Consider the following 20,466-nt stretch of genomic DNA (forward strand, 5'->3'; position numbering starts at 1 on the left):
GGTGTGGGATTAGAGCAGGAGCGGCAGCAGCAGAAGAAGGCAGGCCAACGAGCATGAGCGGGATGCAACTCTATGTCTGTGTGTGTGTGTTTAAATTTGGCTATGTGGGTGACTGAGCACAGTCAATTCTCACGACAACTCAGAGTCTTGGAAATGAGCGGCTGCTCTGGCGATCTGCCGGGGGGAGGAAGAGCCGGGGAGACTGAGACGACGGGGAGGAGGTAAACCCTGCCCGTCGGGAAAACGTGACAAATTTGGAGGCTTTCCAGGTTCTGGTCATGTGGTTTACTTTTGTTTTGCCTCCGTGCTCCACCTCCACTGCAGTTCCCTCGTCTGAGCTAGTGCAGAAGAAGTGGCCATCTCTGCTTCATCGCTCTTCGCTGACAGCTGCCACGTTCTGTGGAAACAGAAGTATACGGTCGTCATCGACTGCAGTTTTAGTGACAATACTTTTAAATCACGTTCTCGTCATGTGCTCTGATTGCTTTTGCATGATTTATTCTAGCTCTTGTAATAATAATAATAATACATTTAAAGGTGCCATATGTAAGAACGTGGCCAAAAACAGTTACTAAATTCAAATTCAAAATACCGAGGTCTTCTAGGTTTCGTTTTCTGACGTAACTGGCAATCCGTGGTTGCTCGGCAGCTGAGACTCTACTGACTGCAATGATTGGTAGACGGCGGTGGGTGGCGCCACATGCCAATACATGATTTCAAAACATGATTTGCAGTCTGCAAAATATTTTTTTTTATGCAAATATTTTGTCTGTACTGTTGTTGTTGGTGAGTTCAGTTTGTTATATGAACATTATTCCTGAGTCTCTGTGACATATTAGGAGGATTTTATGTCCAGTTGCTTTAGATTTATTACATAATGCACCTTTAAATCAAGCTTGCAGTAGGACAAAGTGTTAACGGATGGGTTAAAACATTTAAAGTTTCAGACATTGTGTAAAGAAGAGATAAGTCTCCTGCTTACAGACCGAAAACAATGTTTATTTTTTACTTTTTCCTGATGCTTCTTTAAATTTCACTAACAAATCCATTCATTCATTCATTCATTCATTCATTTCCCTACAGGGGTAAGGTTTAGCTTCAAGAACAAGCAACAAACTACTTCCTCATTCTTTAAACATGGCCGCACAAAGAATGTGGATTTATTTAACACAGAGCTGTGTTTATATTTCCAGTCTGTGGATTATGTTCAAAAATCAACATGAATAGAAAACTCTTGGAGCAGCGGCAGATCATTATACGCCTATACGGTAATTTAAGAGCAAAGAAAATATGTCTGTTGCCGTTTGAGAAGTTGGCAACATAAACTGATGATTAGATGATTGAAGTTTTTTGGGGTTTTTTCCCCAGTGGCGCTAGAAAAACAATAATGTCCTGTACTTTACTGAGATGCTGTCCTAGACACCCTAAAATAAAAATATGTAAAGAGTGGAGAAATGCAACAGCAGTTTCTGTCTCGTGTGTAAACATGTTTGATGCTGAACGTATTCATGTACCGCCTTAAAATATGTGCAAGGTCACAATGGAGCACAACTCTAAAACAAACAGTGATAGAGATGAGAACATTTTTGGCCGATCTATGTATTTATATCTAGAATTAGTCATTTTTTATTTTAGCACACACAGTAATTAGTGATAGCACTTGTTTCCTGTCCATTTAACCCATCCTTATTATACACCACACAACTGGTGCAGGAGCAGTGGGCACCACTTATCTGTGTCCGGGGAGCAATTGGGGTATTGGGTGCCTTGCTCATGAGCGTCCCAGGATTGAACCAATGACCTTCCGGTAATGAGCATGATTCTGTTCCTTTTAACCATGGTAAACTTGTCCAAAAACCAGCCATTATAGCTACATCTGGAGGTCATAAGTTTTTGTTAAATAATCCACTAACAACTCTTCTCTGAACTTGTAATTCGGGGAATTCTCACGGGAAACTTGAACAAAAGAATCTGTTGAAAAAAGTTCTCTGCAACTGAATTTGTGATCTTTTTTTAATATAAATGCAATCACTTTATAATATCTACCAATTAGACATTTGTATAGCACCTTATTGATTGAGATATGTGAAGATCTGGAAAGAAAATCAGAAGCAGTCAGCAGCAAAACTGGGTCTGGGTCGTCTTTTTTTGTCTTCCAAAACAACAACAACCCAAAACATACGTCGCTCCTATAGTGAAGAACTACCTCCAGAAGAGCAAAGTGAATGTTACTGACTGACCTTCACAATGTCCTGACTTAAATCCCACTGAAAATCCTTGGGGTGAACTGAAGACCATGTCAGAAGGACATCAAATCTGGAGGAGGTTGAGAGATTTGCCAAAGAAGAATAAGCTGAGATTCCTGTCAGAGACTTGTTGACAACTACAACAAATGACTGCAGGCTGTTATCCAGCAAAAAAGGATACACATTGACTATTAGTATCAGTCCAAAATAACACTAGGATGTTTGAAAAGCTGTGTTTAACAGCAAATACTTTCAAAATAATTAAATTTTTCATGGGGGGGGCTACTAATTTCGTTCCCAAATGAGTTGTTTCCTAGAAAGATGAACGACAAACTCTCATTGTGGCTGTCTCCGTGATACATAAGACAAAAGAAACCACAGAGAGAACGTGAAAGGGTTTGATACCATCGCTGCAATTTTGTCCACCAGCTTTTCTGCATTTTCAGCTCCCGTCCCCAGTTACTGGACGCTGTGTTAAGAACATCCATATTCCCTGGTTACTGACTTTGTTTTCCCAGCACTAACCTCTGTGATAATGAACACATCACGCCGCTGCCGTTTATTTATAGTTAAACTTCCCACACGCAAACAACATCAAAAACACACTCATCACACGTTCGAAAAGACTTCAATTTGCAATGGCATAAAAAAAAAAAAAATACTGGAGCGATGGTGCATCTACGCCTACACGCTCATACAGTATACACACACACATGCACAGAAGTGTTTCCTGAATACAGTTTAGTGAGCTCCAGGCAGAGTGTTTCGCTCAGCACTTAAGACAAATAGACAAGTAATTACCACAACACAATTTGCAGCCTAAAAACCTTGATAATTTGTGTTTATTTATGATTAGTTTGTACAAAAACACAATTCGTTTGTATTATTATTAAAGCTCCAGTGCAGATATTCTATCGCCCCTGAGGACTCTGCAGAGTCTGACTTTACTAGCGCCTTGTAGCCGTTGCGCCTCCTCCTCGCCTTCATAGGTCACGACGTAAAAGTTGTCACTCTCTGGGGAATGTCGCGAGAGATACAAAAACAAAACACAGTCTGATTAAGTGATATTTAAAAATCCAAACCCACATTTAAGAATGAAATATGAGTGTTACTTCGAAACCAAAACAAGACTCTACACAACGTTCTATAAACATTTATCTGCTAAATGTCAACAAGGATTGTGAACATGACTCTCGTCTACACTTGAATGCCTAATTTGATGAAAACAAAGCAGCTCAGAATTTAGTCAGTTGAGACTCAGCTCTTTAGACCAGGAGTCTCAAACTGGGGGCCCGGGGGCCATATGCGCCCCCCTCAATCGATTATATGCGGCCCCCCACTTAATATCATGTTATAATGAAAACATGGCCCACAACCGCACCGTCTTGTAAACACAGTGTGTAGCTGAGGCACAGCTGCCAGCGAGGTGATAGAATAGAATATAATGTTTGCTAGCAATGTTTTTATAACAGTAATAATAAAACATTTGGTCATAATTAGGAATAGCAGTGGCCGAAACGGCTCCTGGTACGAATTTTGGACAGTTGTCCACACTATTATTTATGTAATTTAAAATAAATGTCTGTTTTTGATAGTAATACATTCATTTTATACGTGTGATATTATGATGCAATATTATATAACAGCCGTTTTTTTCATTTTTTGCTCTCGAGGCCGGCCCCCTCTTGACCACAATAGATGTGCACTGGCCCCCAGGTCATTTGAGTTTGAGACCCCTGCTTTAGACAGTTGCAGCTACAGTACTCAGACTGGCTTTGGGATCGGCTAAGTACTCTGATAAGTACACTGCACCAACAATAAAGCCCAAACCTTCTCTGACATACACACATTTTCTTCTTTAGCTTCTGACTAATGCTTCAATCTATCACAGACCATGTCTGTTTTCCTCCATTGCCTGAGTATCGCTCAGTGGAGCCTTGCGCAGTTACAGCTCATCATCATCATCATCATCTTGAATCAAACCATCCACGTGGAGCTGCAGAAACAACATTAGCATGCCCACAGAGATGGACATTGGATAACGAGATACAACACGTGGCTAAGACACAATCATTACAGAAACCCTAAGGTCACTCATCATGAAAATCTTGAGACCGGAGGGTAGCCGGTTCGATCCCCGACCAGTCCGCTGCTGAAGTGCCCTTGAGCAAGGCACCTGCTCCCCAAGCACCGCTGAATGAAGGCAGCTCACTGCTCCGGGTTAGCGTGTACTTCACCTCACTGTGTGCAGTGTGTGTTCACTAATTCACGGATGGGTTAAATGCAGTAATTAAATTCCTAGTATACGCAAGTATACATGGCCAATAAGCACAGTTCTTCTTCTTCTTCTTCTTCTATATACACCACTGGACAGGTCACCACTCCATCGTAGGGCAAATATCTAGAGACAAACAACCATTCACCATCACATTCACACCTATGGTCAACGTCCAACTAACCTCTGCATGTTTTTGGACAGTGATACGAAACAGGAGTAGACAGAGAAAACCCACAAACACATGGGGAGAACATGCATAACTCCTCAGAAAAGCCCTAAGTCCAATCAAAACCAGCGACCTTCTTGCTGCGAGGCAACAGTGCTCGCCGCTATGACACCGTCAAAACAATAATTGACAAAACCGAAGCATTCTCTGCCACCAAAATCTAGAGCCATATTCTGATTTACAGACAAGCAAGTCGTCAGAATGATTGTTCTTTGAAATGATTAGATGTAACTTAAGCTAACTTAATGACCCTGTCCCTAAATGCATCCATTGATGAGACAGTGGGGCGTAAAAAGACAAAGGTCCTGCTCTCATTAACGTCCTTCAGAAAGCTCAGGGGAACACGGTTAACAAACACCGGGAGACATGGACGCAGATGCTGCTGGGAAAGAGTAGAGCACGCCTCCAGTTTAAAGCTTAATGGTTTTCTTTTCTCTTGAACAACAATGACAGCGTGTGTGAGTGTGTGTGTGTGTGTGTGTGTGTGTACAGTACACCATAAACTGCTCCTGAAGCCAAAGGCGCACTTAAAGATTTGACCAACCTTCTTTACACTCCAGGACTGTGGTGCTCCGTTCATGTTTTATGCTCTGCTCTTTCTTTGTGCCTCGCTGAATGAACAGTCCGATAAACAGCCGTTAAAAGACTCCAAATTCGTCTTAAATGGTCCTCGTACTTTATTCCTGTTCCAGAAAACAAATGGATCCTAACCTTAAAAAAAAAGGTGGTTTTAGGACTTTAAGATATTTGTCATTAGATTTTAAAAAGCATCATCGACACATGGCTCGTATAAGAAGGGAATGTTCCCGAGGAAAACAAAACAGAACACTTTAATCCTTAACAGCAGCTGTAATTCAGAACAGACTGTGGTATCAAACATGTTGAATTATGGGATGTCAGTTTAAATCTGTGGCAAAGGCTAGGCTATCATTTGTAAATGAAGTTAACATAAAACATGGAGATGGATATTCACTGTGAGGCTCAGGGTGATTTTAAGAAGAGTGACTTTGTAACCTGCTCAAGCACGACAACACTGTCATAGAGAGCAGGGAAGTTAAAGGACCAGTGTGTTAGAGTTAGTGACCAGAAAATAAAGTTATTCTTCTGTGTTTCGTCACCTCACTGCTGTGGACACGTCGTGGCACAAGATGGTGGCCTCCATAAAACAAGGCCCTTGCACATAGTACAGATAAACTATGTCCATATACAAAAACCCAAACAGAAACAGACATGGGTATTATATTGCATTTCGGCCGATTAACTCATCCTTAACCCTTCTGTAACAAATCCTGTCGTCGCCAACATGCGTTCTTCTCGTTACCATAACTCCTATACCGTTTGTGGTATCTAGAAAATTCAAAAACTATGGACTGACGATCTGTCCCAAGACTCCGCCTTTTGCCCCGATGTCAGCTGTTATCTTGGAAAAAGGGGCCCATCACTCACTGACAATTCTACAGCGATAAAAACAAAATGAATCCAGGCAGCCTGATTATCATGATGTTATTATAAGAGGGTTAACGATACACACTGGGGCTTATAATGTCAAGAAATGTCTTCTAAGTGCTAACAAGTACAACAGTTCACATACATACATAAATAAATAATACCCAAAAGCTTTAGCCTCACATTCTACACTCTTCAAAATAAGGGTTCTAAAAGGGTCCTTCTACAAGGGCTGAGGTTCTACCTGGAACCATTTGCTTCTGAAAAGGGTTTTTCAAGGGTTCTTGGTAACACTAATGGTTCCAGTAAGAATCATTTTGATCCAGAGAACCCTTTATAAAAAGGTTCCACCTGGAGCCAAAAAGGGTTCTCCTATGAGGACAAGCCGAAGAACTTTATATGGTTCTACTTAGCACTTTTATTTCTAAGAGTGTAACATGTATCCACTGGACAGATAAATCCTCTGAGGCTGGAAGTTTGTGTAGGACTCTGTGCTGCACTGGGGAGCCAAGAATAGGACTACGCGAACTTCTGGTTTTCAGATGCTGTTGCCCTCACCCAGCACTCTCGTGTGTTTTATGGACAAAGCCGAGCTCCGCGAGACAACAATTCCAGGAATTTAGCGCCTTGTGACATTGAGCGCAGGAGTCAACATCGCATTTTTTATCTCCTGTACTTAGACTGGACACTTTGGCGACTGGTACAGCCTCCAGAGTCCCAAATATAAGTATTAAAATGATTAAACCTTAAATGGTTCTACTTAGCACTTTTATTTCTAAGAGTGTAGTCTGCATTCACATCGGCTTCAGACTCACTTTTAATTCATTCCAAACAGGCAAAAAGAAAACGACAGCGTTACAGAGCATCGCTACGTAATGAACAAAGGCTTTGGCTGGAGCTTTGTTTTCATGAGTCAGCATGTTGATCACACCAGTTTGTGACCTGACAACAAAAGCCAGCAGGCATTCAAGCATATTTCTACTGTAATAAAAAGTATTTAAGTAAAAATCAGCACCCGACCTGCACAGATGGTTGTCTTTGTGTCCTCGGAATACGAGGTTTAACAGGCACATAATCTGTTCTCTGCATTTCACCATGAATGGGCAGCAAATGAGGCTTCAGTTAAGTTAAGTTTCGCAAAGCAAATATTCATGTGCATTAAGTGAAGGCAAACAGTATCGATCCTCCCTCCTGTGCATCTGTGCGTGTGCCTCGGCTGTTTTAAGGCATGTCTGACAGACGACACAAAGCCTCTGGAAGGACTCGCCTCTCGATGACAGATGAAATATCAATGACATGAGGGGATTATTACACAACCCCAGCATCTGGGCCCAAAGCAGCAGCAGCAGCAGTACCCCCCCCCCCCCCCCCCCATGCCCAGACATGGAAGAAACTCAGCATGTGATGCGACGTAATCTTTTAGACAACCGTTTTCAGATGTGGAGTTTTTTTTCATAAGTGAGTGGAGGGGAAACCTGATGATATTTAGTGTCCGATCACTGGACACAAGCCCACATCAGCAATGCGGGGATTCAGAGGCATGTGAGTGACCTCAGTCTCAGTCTGCCCACACACACACACACACACACTAACATAGATAAAACACATTGTGCTCTATGGCATCAAAGATATTCTGCTTCTGTTCCATATGTGCTCCACACTGAGTGTTAGTGACCTCTGGCAGTCTGCCTACTTTATCATCATATTGAATAACAACACTATAAGGTTTGACATAATATCTTACTGTAGCCTACTGTGCAATACTGCATATTGATGTGGAATACTTTTCGTTTCAGTTTATTGTACCCACTAATATGCTGTTTAAAAATAAATTATATAAGCCCAACAAAACACATCAGTAGTGCACACATTAAGGATCCAAATACACTTCAAATTGAGATGATTTAAGACATGACCTGCACACTTTCACACATGCAAGGTAATCGTTTAAAGGGAGACGTGCTCCCGGCAGCATCACTATGCTATTGCAGGGAGTGGCATGGTTTACAGGCTACGTACTCGCATTCCCCTCCATCTCCATGTCTCCCCTCCAAGTATCGCACTATGCGCAATTAGCGCGCGTCAAAATGCGCAATCCAGAAAGTGACACCGAGCCGCTGTTATAACACACACACACAACCAATCTCTATTACGTAAACGCTATCTCTTACCTCTCTGTGCGCGGCGCCCTGTCTTTGCAGCGTACAATCAACAACTGGCTCCTCCTCTCGAGGACCAAACAGTGGCACAGAAACGTGCCCGTCTCCTCCTCCTCCTCCTCCTCCTCTTCCTCCTCCTTCTCCTCCTCACTGGTGCACCGACATCAGGAGGAGGCCGAGGGGAGATCGAGCTGCAGGCAGGCAGGGTGTGATGGATGGTGGAGAGCAGTCAGGTGCAGAGGAGAGGCGAGGGGACGAGTCCAGTCCAGACTGAGGCTGAGGAGGAGGCAGCAGAGGATGATGAGCAGGAGCAGCAGCAGCAGCAGCAGGAGGAGCAGGGTGATGAAGGCTGTGCTGAGGGGGAGGCTCACTGCGGTGACATGAACATATGATCCAATGGAATGACGCAGAATCCCCAGGATCTCCTCTATTCATAAATGACCAGTCCCACCAGCAAAACAAAAACAAAACAAAACAATAAATACATGGAAGGACAAACAAGAACTACATTTAAGGATTCCTAGTGTGAATATTTATAATATACATAATAACAACAACATTAATAATAAATGTGTAGACTATTTGTATACTCACGTGTCAGATCAGGATCTTTATCATGTTAGGAGGTAAATGTCTTTCAATATGAATCAATATTTATTTAGTTGTGTCATTTGGTGTGCTGATATTTAGTTGTTAATTATTGCATATCTTTCATCATAACATAATAATATAATAATAAAGATGGAATATATTCATTTATCATTTCATCCCACAGAGTGGGAGTGAAGTATGTTTTTATTTTATATTATGTTTTTATGTTTGTTTGCACACTTGCACTTGCCAATACGACCAACAGAGGCCGCCAGAAGCGTGTTGTGGAATGGGGTGAAGTCTGCCATCTCTGATTGCCTTGTTAATTTATAACCACATGTTTTTGTGATATGGTGTGTGTCCTTTGTTCTTTGGTGTGATAACATGTACGGCACAATAGTACAATAGTGGCGTGCACAGACATTTGGAAGGGCAGGGGCACCTAGCAGTGGCGGTTGCCGGTCCTTGAAACAAGGGGAAGCTCATTTCAGGCCCCAGTTATTTACACATAAACAAACCACTAGAGCAAGGAAATGTGTCAATTATGTAAAACTGAAATGCTATAATAGCGTTTTTATTTACAGTGTATATGTACAAATGAAAATGATCTACAGTGCCGAGCAAAAAACACACATGGACCAGCTACAGAAAAGTCTGTGAGGTTGTGTATGTTTCTGCAACGCTGTCAATCAAAAACTGGTTCCGCCTTTCAGACAGTTCCTCCAATCATCATGCAGAGCCAGCGTCAGAGCCCAACCAACTGCTACGTTGACTCCGAGAGAAGCTGAGCTTCTCTGGAAGTGAAATTTGTCCAATCACCGTCGAGCTCACAGCAGTGAAAAAATGATATTATGTGCCATCACATAGAGAACAGTTGAAGTGAGCTTCAAGTGGTTTCAATATACGTGTATATATATACACATACTGTATATATACATATAATATATGTAATATTTGAGAAATTGCCAGTGACACCTATAGTGTGTAATAACAGCACCCTAATTGTTTGGAAGGACACCCAGAGGAAATTAAATTACAAGGGCATCTTATAGGACACTGCATCATTTTTCTCCACTAGAAAGACAATAATCAGAATTTTAAATGTATATTTTACTGCATGAGGCACTTCCTCTTGTTTTTGCCACTCTAGTGGGTACTTCAGCGCACAGCATTTTTGTCCATAGGGCACCCCACAGGAATAAAACCATGACACCTGTGTTTAGTAACCCCTTTTCTCTGCACAATGAGTGTGCTTCTTTTTGTTCTCCAACAGTTTCATCTCCTTAAGGATCTGCTGAGGCTCCTTCAGAGGCCTGAGTGTCTCTGGGGGACATATTTAAAAAAAACACTGCACTGCTGTTATCAAAGAAAACAGCACACACAAGGCAAGTTAAAGTTGTGGATATATATACGTCTGTATACACTGTGGAAAAGCCACAGACTGGGAAAAACCTACATGTATAGATTTCTGATTATCCTAGTTTTAATTCTATGATAGTACTACGATAATAATAATATGAATAATACATAAATAATAATAAATAATAAAATAAAAGTGTGATGGGTGCTTGTAATGTTTTATGTGGGCAACACATGTGGGACACATGTTTATTTTCTGTGTGAAAATGTACATTACATTGTAGTCTCTATTTTTATATGTGACAGTGAGTATTATACTGCTTGAAATACATTTGTTGGGATAGTGTGTCTCCCTTCTATCAGAGGAGAAGACCTACTTCGTGTTTTTGTATTTTTCTGTTTAAAAAACAGACACATTTTCCTGGAGTTGCAAGAAAATCATACCAAGGGCATTTCCCTCATTATCTTCAAGAACTACAACTACCACAATGCAGTATGGATTAACCGGAAATTATTTTCGGAAACGGAAACACCCAACAAACGGAAGAAGAATGTGTACAATAGAATCAAGATGCATCACAACGTCGATTCGATATCCTGTGAGCACGTCAGGCCTTCAAAATTAAAGCAGAGCGTTTCACGCAACCGTTGAATTATCACAGTAGCCTCGAGGCTACATGCGCAATTTCGGCCCCATGTTAGCGGATTGTTGTAACGTTGTAAGAAGACTGACGCGCCATAAACAATTGAAAGTATCGTATGTGACCTTTTATCTTAGATTTACTTCTTAAAGGTCTCGTCTTCATTTAAACATTAAAGGAAATGGTTACCTAAAACTATGCAGGTGCTTACTTTTTCATTTATACCTTTTTTATTTGTAAAAATGCAAAACCTATGTGTGGCACAAAAAAAACAAGCTTCAGAAACAACTAAGTTTATATCAGACTAATGTTTTCATTTCAATTAAATCAATTATTCTTTCACACATCGGCAAATTAATTACTAAATAATAATCATGTAACATTAGAACTGTAGAATGTGTATCTGGTGATGAATTTGTCGTCGCGGATTTTACTCTGAAAGGTTCGCACCGGAAGTTGTGTTGTTGCTGCGGCTGCTGGATCTCGGGCGAATGAAAAAATCAATTAAGTTATGAAAAATACCATTAATTGCCTTTCTTTGTCGCCGCGGCTCATGAAGAAATGGCGGATCTTCAGACGTTGTGCATCTGAGGCAACATACTTCGCGCCCGATGGCGTGTTTACCGACGATAAAAAGCACCCCAGCGGACAGCAATATTTACGTTGTTTAGGTGAGTTAGCATGATAGCTAGTGAAGTTGACATTAGCTCCTCGGCTAATTTAGTTATAGGTTAACATGTGTGGAAACGGCTGATGTTTCATGAACGTGACACTTGTGTCAGTTATTACTGCGTTTTGTGAGCAGTCTCTCGTCGGGCTGTGAGTCACTGCTGTGCCGTAAATTATGCTGACATGTTGTACAGTGGTAACAGTAGCTAGCTGTTTGCTATGAGCAGACATGTCTCAGTTGGAAAAAAGGCGAGTTGACTCGCCCGGGTGCTTCCAGACCTTATCTGTTAGCCATTTTGTTAAAGTAGCTGCGCGATTCCCTCCTTTTCAATGAATTTCCAGTTTGTTTACAATCGAAATATTTACAGCTCACACACTACAGTCGAACAGCATGTGCTTTTTCATGTTAGCTACCTTGAGAGTGAGTGGTTCTTCTCGGTAAAGCTGAAAACGCTGCCATGTTGCGGTGTCTTAATTACTCTTTGTCATATCCTCCAATGAGATAAATCAGAACACCGTAGATTTACTGAGAATTATATGTAAGATTTTGAGTCATAGTATTTGTCGTCTGCAGTTTATGTTTACACACATGGTTTTACTTAAGTTAAGCTGTTAAAAAAATCAATATGTTGTTGGAAATTGGTAATGTAGCTGTGTAATAGCATGCTATTTACTGTTTGTCATGTTCACTGTGGTCTTGTTACTGTACCACCGCCCAAAATATATATATATATATATATAATATAAATAGATAGCCTTAAGAAAAAAAGCTAATCTCTATCAAGGCTGCTCATTAATGGTTTTAATACAATCTGTACACTTTTCTGTTTGATTTGTGTTGCTCACAGATAAACAAACATAAATCAAAGACATAATCTTCTTGATGAAGTTAATAACTGTAATTTGTGATTTTTTTTGAGATTTTCAAATCTGAAAATGAATTTTCGGTATTAATGACTCTAATTACAAAATCCCAGATTCCTCAATGTGAATGGAATCTTGATGTGTGATCTGATAATGACATCATACCGATAATATTGTGCATACAAAGAAACTATAAATACAAACTTTTACATGTATAACGCAACAAACTCGAATGTCTCTGCCCAGTGTTGCATGTCAAGATGTATGTCTTCTGTTTTTGAATTTTCAGAAATACTTGCAGATAAATTCCAAACGCATGAGAATGAGCTGATGGTTGTGGAATTCTGCAAGACGACATCACACATTAAAGAGTGGCTGACCGGAAGATGCCAAGAAAAAAACAACTGAATCCACAGCCAGTCAAGTGTAAGTGTAATTATTATTCTTTTTTTTTACTTTTAAGTTTCGAGGGAAGCTGTGCTACGTCCCTGAAACCATTACTCATGTAACAATGAGCAGTTGCTTTGATTTTTGGCCTGATGGTTGACCACATGTTTCCTGTCTTTGCTCGCATAAGAACACCAGACTTTGTTTTGCTTTCATATGGATCATACAGATCCACTGTTGTGAGAACGTAATGGGTTAGTGTGTCAAGGTGTGGATTTACATTTCTATAGAAAGTAGATAGATAGAAACTATGTATGTATTTTTCATGACTATAATCGGTCTAGTACCTGATTTATAATTTAATGACTAAATAATGCCATGTTAGTATTTGGCTGTTTTGTGAAAACGAGTTTCTGCAGGTAAAGTTTGTGCTACAGATGTAATTAGTTTAATCTAAAGTTCATTTATCAAACTTAGCAACCTCTCATGTGGACTAGAGGAATGTTCATATTGTTTAAAGGATCGCATTTTTCCCATATTTTCTCACTATGTGGTTTTCACGATTGCATTCGTGCTGTGATTTATAATCATGGTCTTTACTGGGATATATACTCAGATTATGTATTTCCATTTTCTTCGTTCAGCATTTATCAGCAAGATTGTAATTTTTGGACCCAAAATGTTTCTAATTAAATAAAATTTAAGGTGTGGCCCTGCAAGAATAAACATCCTGTTTTGCATATTACTGTCATTATGTCAAACACGATAATGACCAGGAGATGGCAGTATGAGGCAACGACCAGGAGATGGCAGTGTGAGGCTGCTGCCAAATAGTGCTGCCTAGAATGTCCTTGACTTTGCCTGAAAGTACTTTTTGACAGCTGTGATAGTTGTTTGGATTCCATCAAGCTTGAGAGCCCAAGTTTTTTTTCAGGGATCATTAACTGCAGCTGCAGTAAAGACGGTTCAATCTATCATCTGTTAGCTGTTTATTTTTTTGCTAATGATATGCTCTTTTAGACTCTGAAATTATGTTTTCAGTATTTTTTGCCCACTGCAGTAAATCTTCACGCAATTAACGACCTCTCTGTAGAGTAAGTGAAATTATATTATTGATGGATTGTTGTTAATGGGCTTCTCTCTATCACTGCAGTGGATTCTGAAGATGTTGTAGCCACTGACGTCCCAGGAAACCTCTCATTAGACACTGATTTCCTTCTTGGACAAGACCTTGAGTTTGATGATCCAGATCGTGACCACAAGATTTTAGGGCTGGAAAAATTTTCAGGTGTGTAATCAGTTTATTTTTAATAATCCGGCATTGCAACCTCTAGTGCAGGGGTGTCAAACTCATTTTCACTGAGGGCCACATCACTTAATGGTTACCCTCAAAGGGCCATACAGAATACATGTAACTAAATGTAACCAAATATAATGCAAAATACAGGTAACTACTCCGTAACATATTGCAAAATAACTTTCTGTATTTATTACTTATTCAAGTTACAAATATGATGCATTATAGATGTAATCTGGTCCGCGATAGTGTTTCTTGACAAACAAACAGTTTTAAAAGTCTGTTTCTGGTCGGGGCAGACCTGCTCACACACCTTCAGCATGCACTGCTTCAAAAACGCACCCTCTAGCTTTCACTGCCTCATCGTTTTTGGTTGTGGCTTTTGTGACCCATTCTGCTGCGATCACAGTCTCAATCTCAATTTCACTCGTCGCGTGATACATATACAATGATGAACTGCGATCTAGTGGCGGGATGCCGTCACTTTGCGGGTAACTCGATGGCCATGCATTATGGGAAATGTAGTTTATGGTCAATGCACGCCTTAAAGCAGCATAGACCTATTTAACACAGATTTTTAAGACCAATTAATCACTCGAGGGTCCACATAAAATGACATGGCAGGCCACATCTGGCCCCCGGGCCTTGAGTTTGACACATGTGCTCTAGTGTGTAGTGAAGGGGGAATGGTGGGGGCGGAAAATGGAACAGAAAGTTGTTGATGATGGTCAGTGTTGTTGAACTGTGTGTCATCTTGTTGACATCTGTGACTGCTTTATTATAAAAGCCCCCATGTGTTTCACCGCTCGTATCGTGAAGCAGAAGATATTAGGTTGGGATTAGCGTTACCTCACTGTCTGCTGTGTTATTATAGTGGAAAGGAAAACAGTGCAGCCAATATTGTTGTGCTAAAACTGTGTTTCCTGAGAATCCCTCCTGTGTATTGTAGACAGTCTGAACCCGTGTTTTCCGATGTTGCAATTATCCCTTATCTCTTTATCTTTGGTTAAGCATTATTCCACCTATTTAAAACGGTAATACGTTTGTTTGGATCTTTAAAAGGCAGTCAAAGGCACTTTAAGGAACGGCTATTGATTAGAGAAGTGTGAGTTTCATTTCAGTTAAGTCAAACAGTGGCTCGGCCAGTAAAGGAAATGTAGAGGTGGCGTGAATGGTGAATTGGTCATCGTAGATAAAGGACTTTACTGTTGGGTTGCCAGTGATGGAGTGAAGCCCCCTCTGTGCAGCGGTAAGAGAAATGGCACCAGCAGCTCGTATTTCCCCAGCATGACTCTTTGTCAGAGAGAGTGATCTGAAAAATGGAAAAGTAGAAAAAGGAGCAGAGACACCATTATTATATAAGGGTCATAAAAACAGGACCATTACCATCAAGGACACCATTATAAGAGGGCATTTATTTATCATCATCATCATCATCATCATCATCGTCGGCTGCCTCTGCTCCCACAACCCCACTGCCATTATCATTTCCCCCTCATCATCATCATCATCATCATCATCATCATCATCATCATCATCATCGTCTACCCTCATCATGATCATCATCATCAGCAGCAGCAGCCTCACCATTATAGTCATCATCATTATCATTAGGCTCAGTAATCATCCACCGGGGGTTTCCACGGGGCAGCATAAAAGGGCAGTCTCCACTCTCGCCTTCCTCACATCCTGCCTCGACATCTGTGGAGGGAGGAAGGTGGATTTCTTGTGGTTCGTTCCGTTTCGTTCAGACTCCTGCGAGTCACGCAGCTCCTCTCTCTAGCTCCTGGGAAAAAGTGTCTTTGCGTTTTTGTTCTTCTTTAGCTGTAAAAAGAAAAAAGGAAATGGCAGCTGACATAACAGTTAGAACACAGGTGACCTTGCTGGTGGAACTGTGAGTATCAAAAATGTTACTGTCTCTCTGAAAATGTACTTTTACTGTTTGCTTCAGGAGGGATTTGGTTATCCTGGTTTTGAGTTGTTTCGTAAGACTTTGTGTTTAAAGGTTTGAAGTGGTTTGGGAGAGTGCTCTTCATTTCATTGATGTATAATTGTACCACAAATGGACTTAAATGTCAGTCTCATTGTGTCAAATTTGTGGCAGTCAGGTTGTTCACCGTTTCATCCTTCAGACAATCACAGCCTCCAGACTTGTCTGGAACTTAATGCTGTTGAAAAGTACTGATGGATAAATAAATATGTCTGTAACTGTCTTTGGTGCTAAATAATGTTTGTTTAGTTATACATGTGTAAAAGACAGCATAGACAAATAGAAACCTATTGCAGATTTTAGAGTAGTAGAACACCATGTGCTCCCATTTGTTACTCTGTACTGCAGTACTGAGATTGGATTGTGTGCAAGACATGTAAAAACAAACCATGTTCTTCCTCTTTGTCTTCCTTTGCACAGAGGTAGCTGCTGAGATTGGTTTCTCCGTTTATCCTCTGGGTGATGAGGAGAGTTCTGCCTACAGCCAGCTCAGTATGGAAAGTGAAACAGACAACTCTCGCAGCACGACAGACAACGGCAGGGACGACGAGGGCAGAGTAACCCATTCAGAGCCCGCTTTTCCTGCATACTTATCCTGCAGAGGCTGCGGTCAACTGCGCGACGAACCTCTAGGACCTGGCATTGACCTCGTTGGCCCGTATTGCCTTAGGTGTTGCAAAGCCTCCAGAGAAGCCAAAAGCACAGACTTCTGTTTACCTTTCGGAGGCATCAGCGGGATTCGTTCCCATTCTCATCTCGACGACGAAGGCTTGGGAAACGGCCTTGGCGACAGAGCGCTGACAGCTGAGGATAAACTGTCCAAACTCCACTCGTGCCACCTCTGTGGCTTCTCTTCTCGCTACGCCAACCACGTCAAGCGCCACATGAAGACCCACAACGGGGAAAAGCCCTACAACTGCCCGCTGTGCACCTACGCCTCAGCACAGCTGGTGAACCTGCAGAGACACCTGCGCATTCACACGGGGGAGAAACCGTACAAATGTGACAGCTGCACTTTTGCCTGCAGTTCCCTCGGTAACCTCAAGAGGCACCAGCGCATGCACGTGCCCTCTGCAGGGATGGGACTTGACCTCCCGCAGAGACCTGCCAGCAGCCACATCAGTCTGAAGAGGCAAGTGAGTGGGTCCAGGTCCAGTGGAGAAGAGTCTGGTTCTTCATCCAGAGGTAGGTTTGAATTTTAGAAATGATTCACCCAAGCCTTAAATCTGCAGTGTGTAACTTTGTTGTTAATATTCTGCCTCCGTTTGGTCTTTGTGACATCATTGTGCCAGCAATACTATCAGACCTAACTGAGGGAGTGTTTGTGTATACAGCAGTAACGCAGTGGTGGGCGGGGACAAGAGGCGTTTATCCAATTAAAATGCTGAATGACCATTTGCTTAAAGGGATACTTCACCGATTTGAATGTGGCTTTGTATTGCTAGAATAGCAGTAGTATTTTTTAGAAAATGTGCTTCCCTCCCTCAGTTTTTCACTGAGTTGTAAAAAAATCTGTTTTCCATTTTCAGAATTTGCCCTACTGTGATGCAAAACGCATCATTTGACTCACAGTAGGGCACATTTGGATAAGGGAAAACAGATTTTTTTACAACCTGGACACTTCTTTGCGTTTAGTTCAGTCATACCTGCAGTTTTCTCACTTTACAAGCCCAATGTTTCTGCTGTCTCCTTCTGTCTTGACTTCAAATTACTTCCTGTGTGCAGGAACACGAAACACTGCTATACTGTGAAACAGAAATAGGATTAATCAGCATTGTGTGAACTCATTTGACAATGATTTGAATGTGTTCATTGATCAAGCACTACAGATTTAATGGCTGTGAATATAATGAAATATTCTATCCTATTGTGAAGTTTCACAGGTTACAAGGCCGACGTCAAACCTGAATCTGGGAGCCCAGAACAACGACTACCTGTCTGCCTTTGATAGCTTGAAGGGAGCATCACCGCCACCCATACCAGCCTCTAATCCTGCTCCTGGCCACCAGCCTCCACCTGTTCTGCAGTCCACAGGCCGAGAGGGCAACAGGACAACAAGGGAGGGCATAGCAGGTGGTGCAACCCTCCCCCCGTCACTTTTCCCTTTCACTTGCCGGTTGTGCGGCATCGTCCTGGAGGACGAGGACGGCTCTTCAGCCCAAATTTGTGCCAAGTGTACCCTTGAAATGCTGACTAAAGATGCCTCGTCATCTCCCAACAGCCCCGGGGAGCGCAGTGACAAGGTGTACACCTGCGCCGCATGCCCCTTCCTTACTCACTACCCCAACCACTTGGCGCGCCACATGAAAACGCACAGCGGCGAGAAGCCGTACAAGTGCCCGCAGTGCGACTACGCCTCGGCGCACTTCGACAACCTCAAGCGTCACCACAGAGTGCACACGGGCGAGAAACCATACAAGTGCCATTTGTGCGACTACGCCTGCGGGAACCTGGCCAACCTGAAGCGCCACCAGCGGGTGCACTCGGGCGCCAAGCCTTTCCAGTGCGCCGTGTGCAGCTACAGCTGCAACCAGAGCATGAACCTGAAGCGCCACATGCTCCGGCACACCGGAGAGAAACCGTACAAGTGTCGGGAGTGTGGATACACGACCGGCCACTGGGACAATTACAAGAGACACCAGAAGAAACATGGCCTGGCCACGGACGGCTGGGTCAAGGTTCCTATGACTCCAAGTGATAAAGATGAGGAAGTGAGGAAAAGGTTGGGGGTCGGAGTCCAAACTCACAGAAAAGAAGCAGGAGTTGATATGCAGTATATGCCTGGAGGGAGGTCAGACTATACACCTGTGCTACAAACTTGAGATCTCATAAAAGAAAACTCAGTGGAACTAAGCTACCAGCAACTCATTTTTTTATTATTATTAATTTTCACAGAGCCTTTATATTGTTTCAGTGTGTGCGTGTGTATTACAGTGTTTTGTCAGATGTCTTCGGAGGCTGCTAAGTGTTTATTTGTAGAATCTCGCACAATTAGAAATAACGTTGTGAATAATTTGATGCCTTTTGGATTACGTGAGGTGGACGAGTCTGTTCGTAGTTTGTCTTTTCACTCTGTTGCTCTGTTCGTGTTGAGACTAATGGACCGTCTCTTTCCTGTCTCCTCACTGTCTCTTCCTGTTGTTTTTTCAGTCCGGGACACGACGACAACAACAACAACAACAACACAACCAAATTCTCCTGAATTCATTCACACAGAACTGGTGCACATTAAACGCCCTGATCTACTGAGCTGCACTGTGTAGTTTTCTAGATTTAAATATGAGATTATTTCTTCTACTTCCATCAAAGTCTTAAACATCTTCATAACTATAGGAAATAACGGGAATGTAACTAATATAACCTGGTAACTTTTAATCGTCAAATTTAAACATGTGCCGACACAGACTAGACAGTGCAGCTCTGAGTGAACACTGGTGTTTGTAAGCGGTCAGTATTGTGCTTTCATCGCTTTGAGGCACAACTCCTGACAATGGCATGAACTTACTTATGTATGTACTACTAGCAAAGTGATGTTTACTAGTACTGGAATTGTTTTACACTTGTTACACTCTAATGATGAACTTGTCTTGAACTGTATCGTCTTCTTTTGCCAAGCCCCGCGGGATAGAAGTGATGTGGTAAAAACAGATGTTGGCGAAAAAGTGAAAATGTAATTTAAAAAAAAAAAAAAGTAGTTTCTGGTTATTTTAACATTAAAATTGCATGCACGAGCATTTTAGTTTTTTTTTTTTTTCCTTTTGGCTTAGGTTGTATGGTTAAAGGGAAAAGCACAGTCATACACACAGCTACAATTTGGCAGGTTTATGTTTATGTTTGAGCGCCAAATAAAGTCACTTTAAAGTGATTTTACATGAGCATGTAGTTTAAATTATCCCCCTCCCCTCCGCAGACCTTAAACATATCGGTTATTTTACGAATCTTTAGGTAGAAAAAGTGTTTTTCAAGAGAGACTGTAGAATCATCATCCTCAACTGTGAAAATAGCCCATTGTTTGTTTTTTGTTTTTTTACCTGGGGATAAATGATAACACTATTAGCAAGCATGTGAGTGTGTCCTAGTTGTTTTATTTTTATAAAGTGGCTGTAATACACTGCTAGAAGTGCATAATTTGATATATATATATATATATATAGAGGTAGAATTTAATTTTTAATGTGTGGTGTGTCATTTGCTTAATGTGGGGGAAAGCTATTTTAAATTTACTCTATTTGTGAATGACTTATTATATGCAAGCGAGATATATTTCAGGTTGCCAATTTGCCATGACATGAGCATTGAACCCACTGATTCGT

The 20,466-nt window shown here is 41.5% G+C and overlaps 1 protein-coding gene across 1 annotated transcript; it reads left to right on the forward strand.

Moving 5' to 3' along the window:
• The first annotated feature begins 12,767 nt into the window (after positions 1-12,767).
• On the forward strand, positions 12,768-19,169 carry znf513a (zinc finger protein 513a). Its single transcript, XM_083898727.1, has 4 exons — positions 12,768-12,905; positions 14,020-14,154; positions 16,574-17,338; positions 18,029-19,169. The coding sequence occupies exons 1-4, from the start codon at positions 12,866-12,868 to the stop codon at positions 18,973-18,975; spliced, it is 1,887 nt and encodes a 628-aa protein (XP_083754853.1). The 5' UTR covers positions 12,768-12,865; the 3' UTR covers positions 18,976-19,169.
• The last annotated feature ends 1,297 nt before the right edge of the window (positions 19,170-20,466 follow it).

The sequence above is a fragment of the Microchirus variegatus genome (genome assembly GCF_963457635.1).
Source record: "Microchirus variegatus genome assembly, chromosome: 12".
NCBI classification, from domain to species: Eukaryota; Metazoa; Chordata; class Actinopteri; order Pleuronectiformes; family Soleidae; genus Microchirus; species Microchirus variegatus.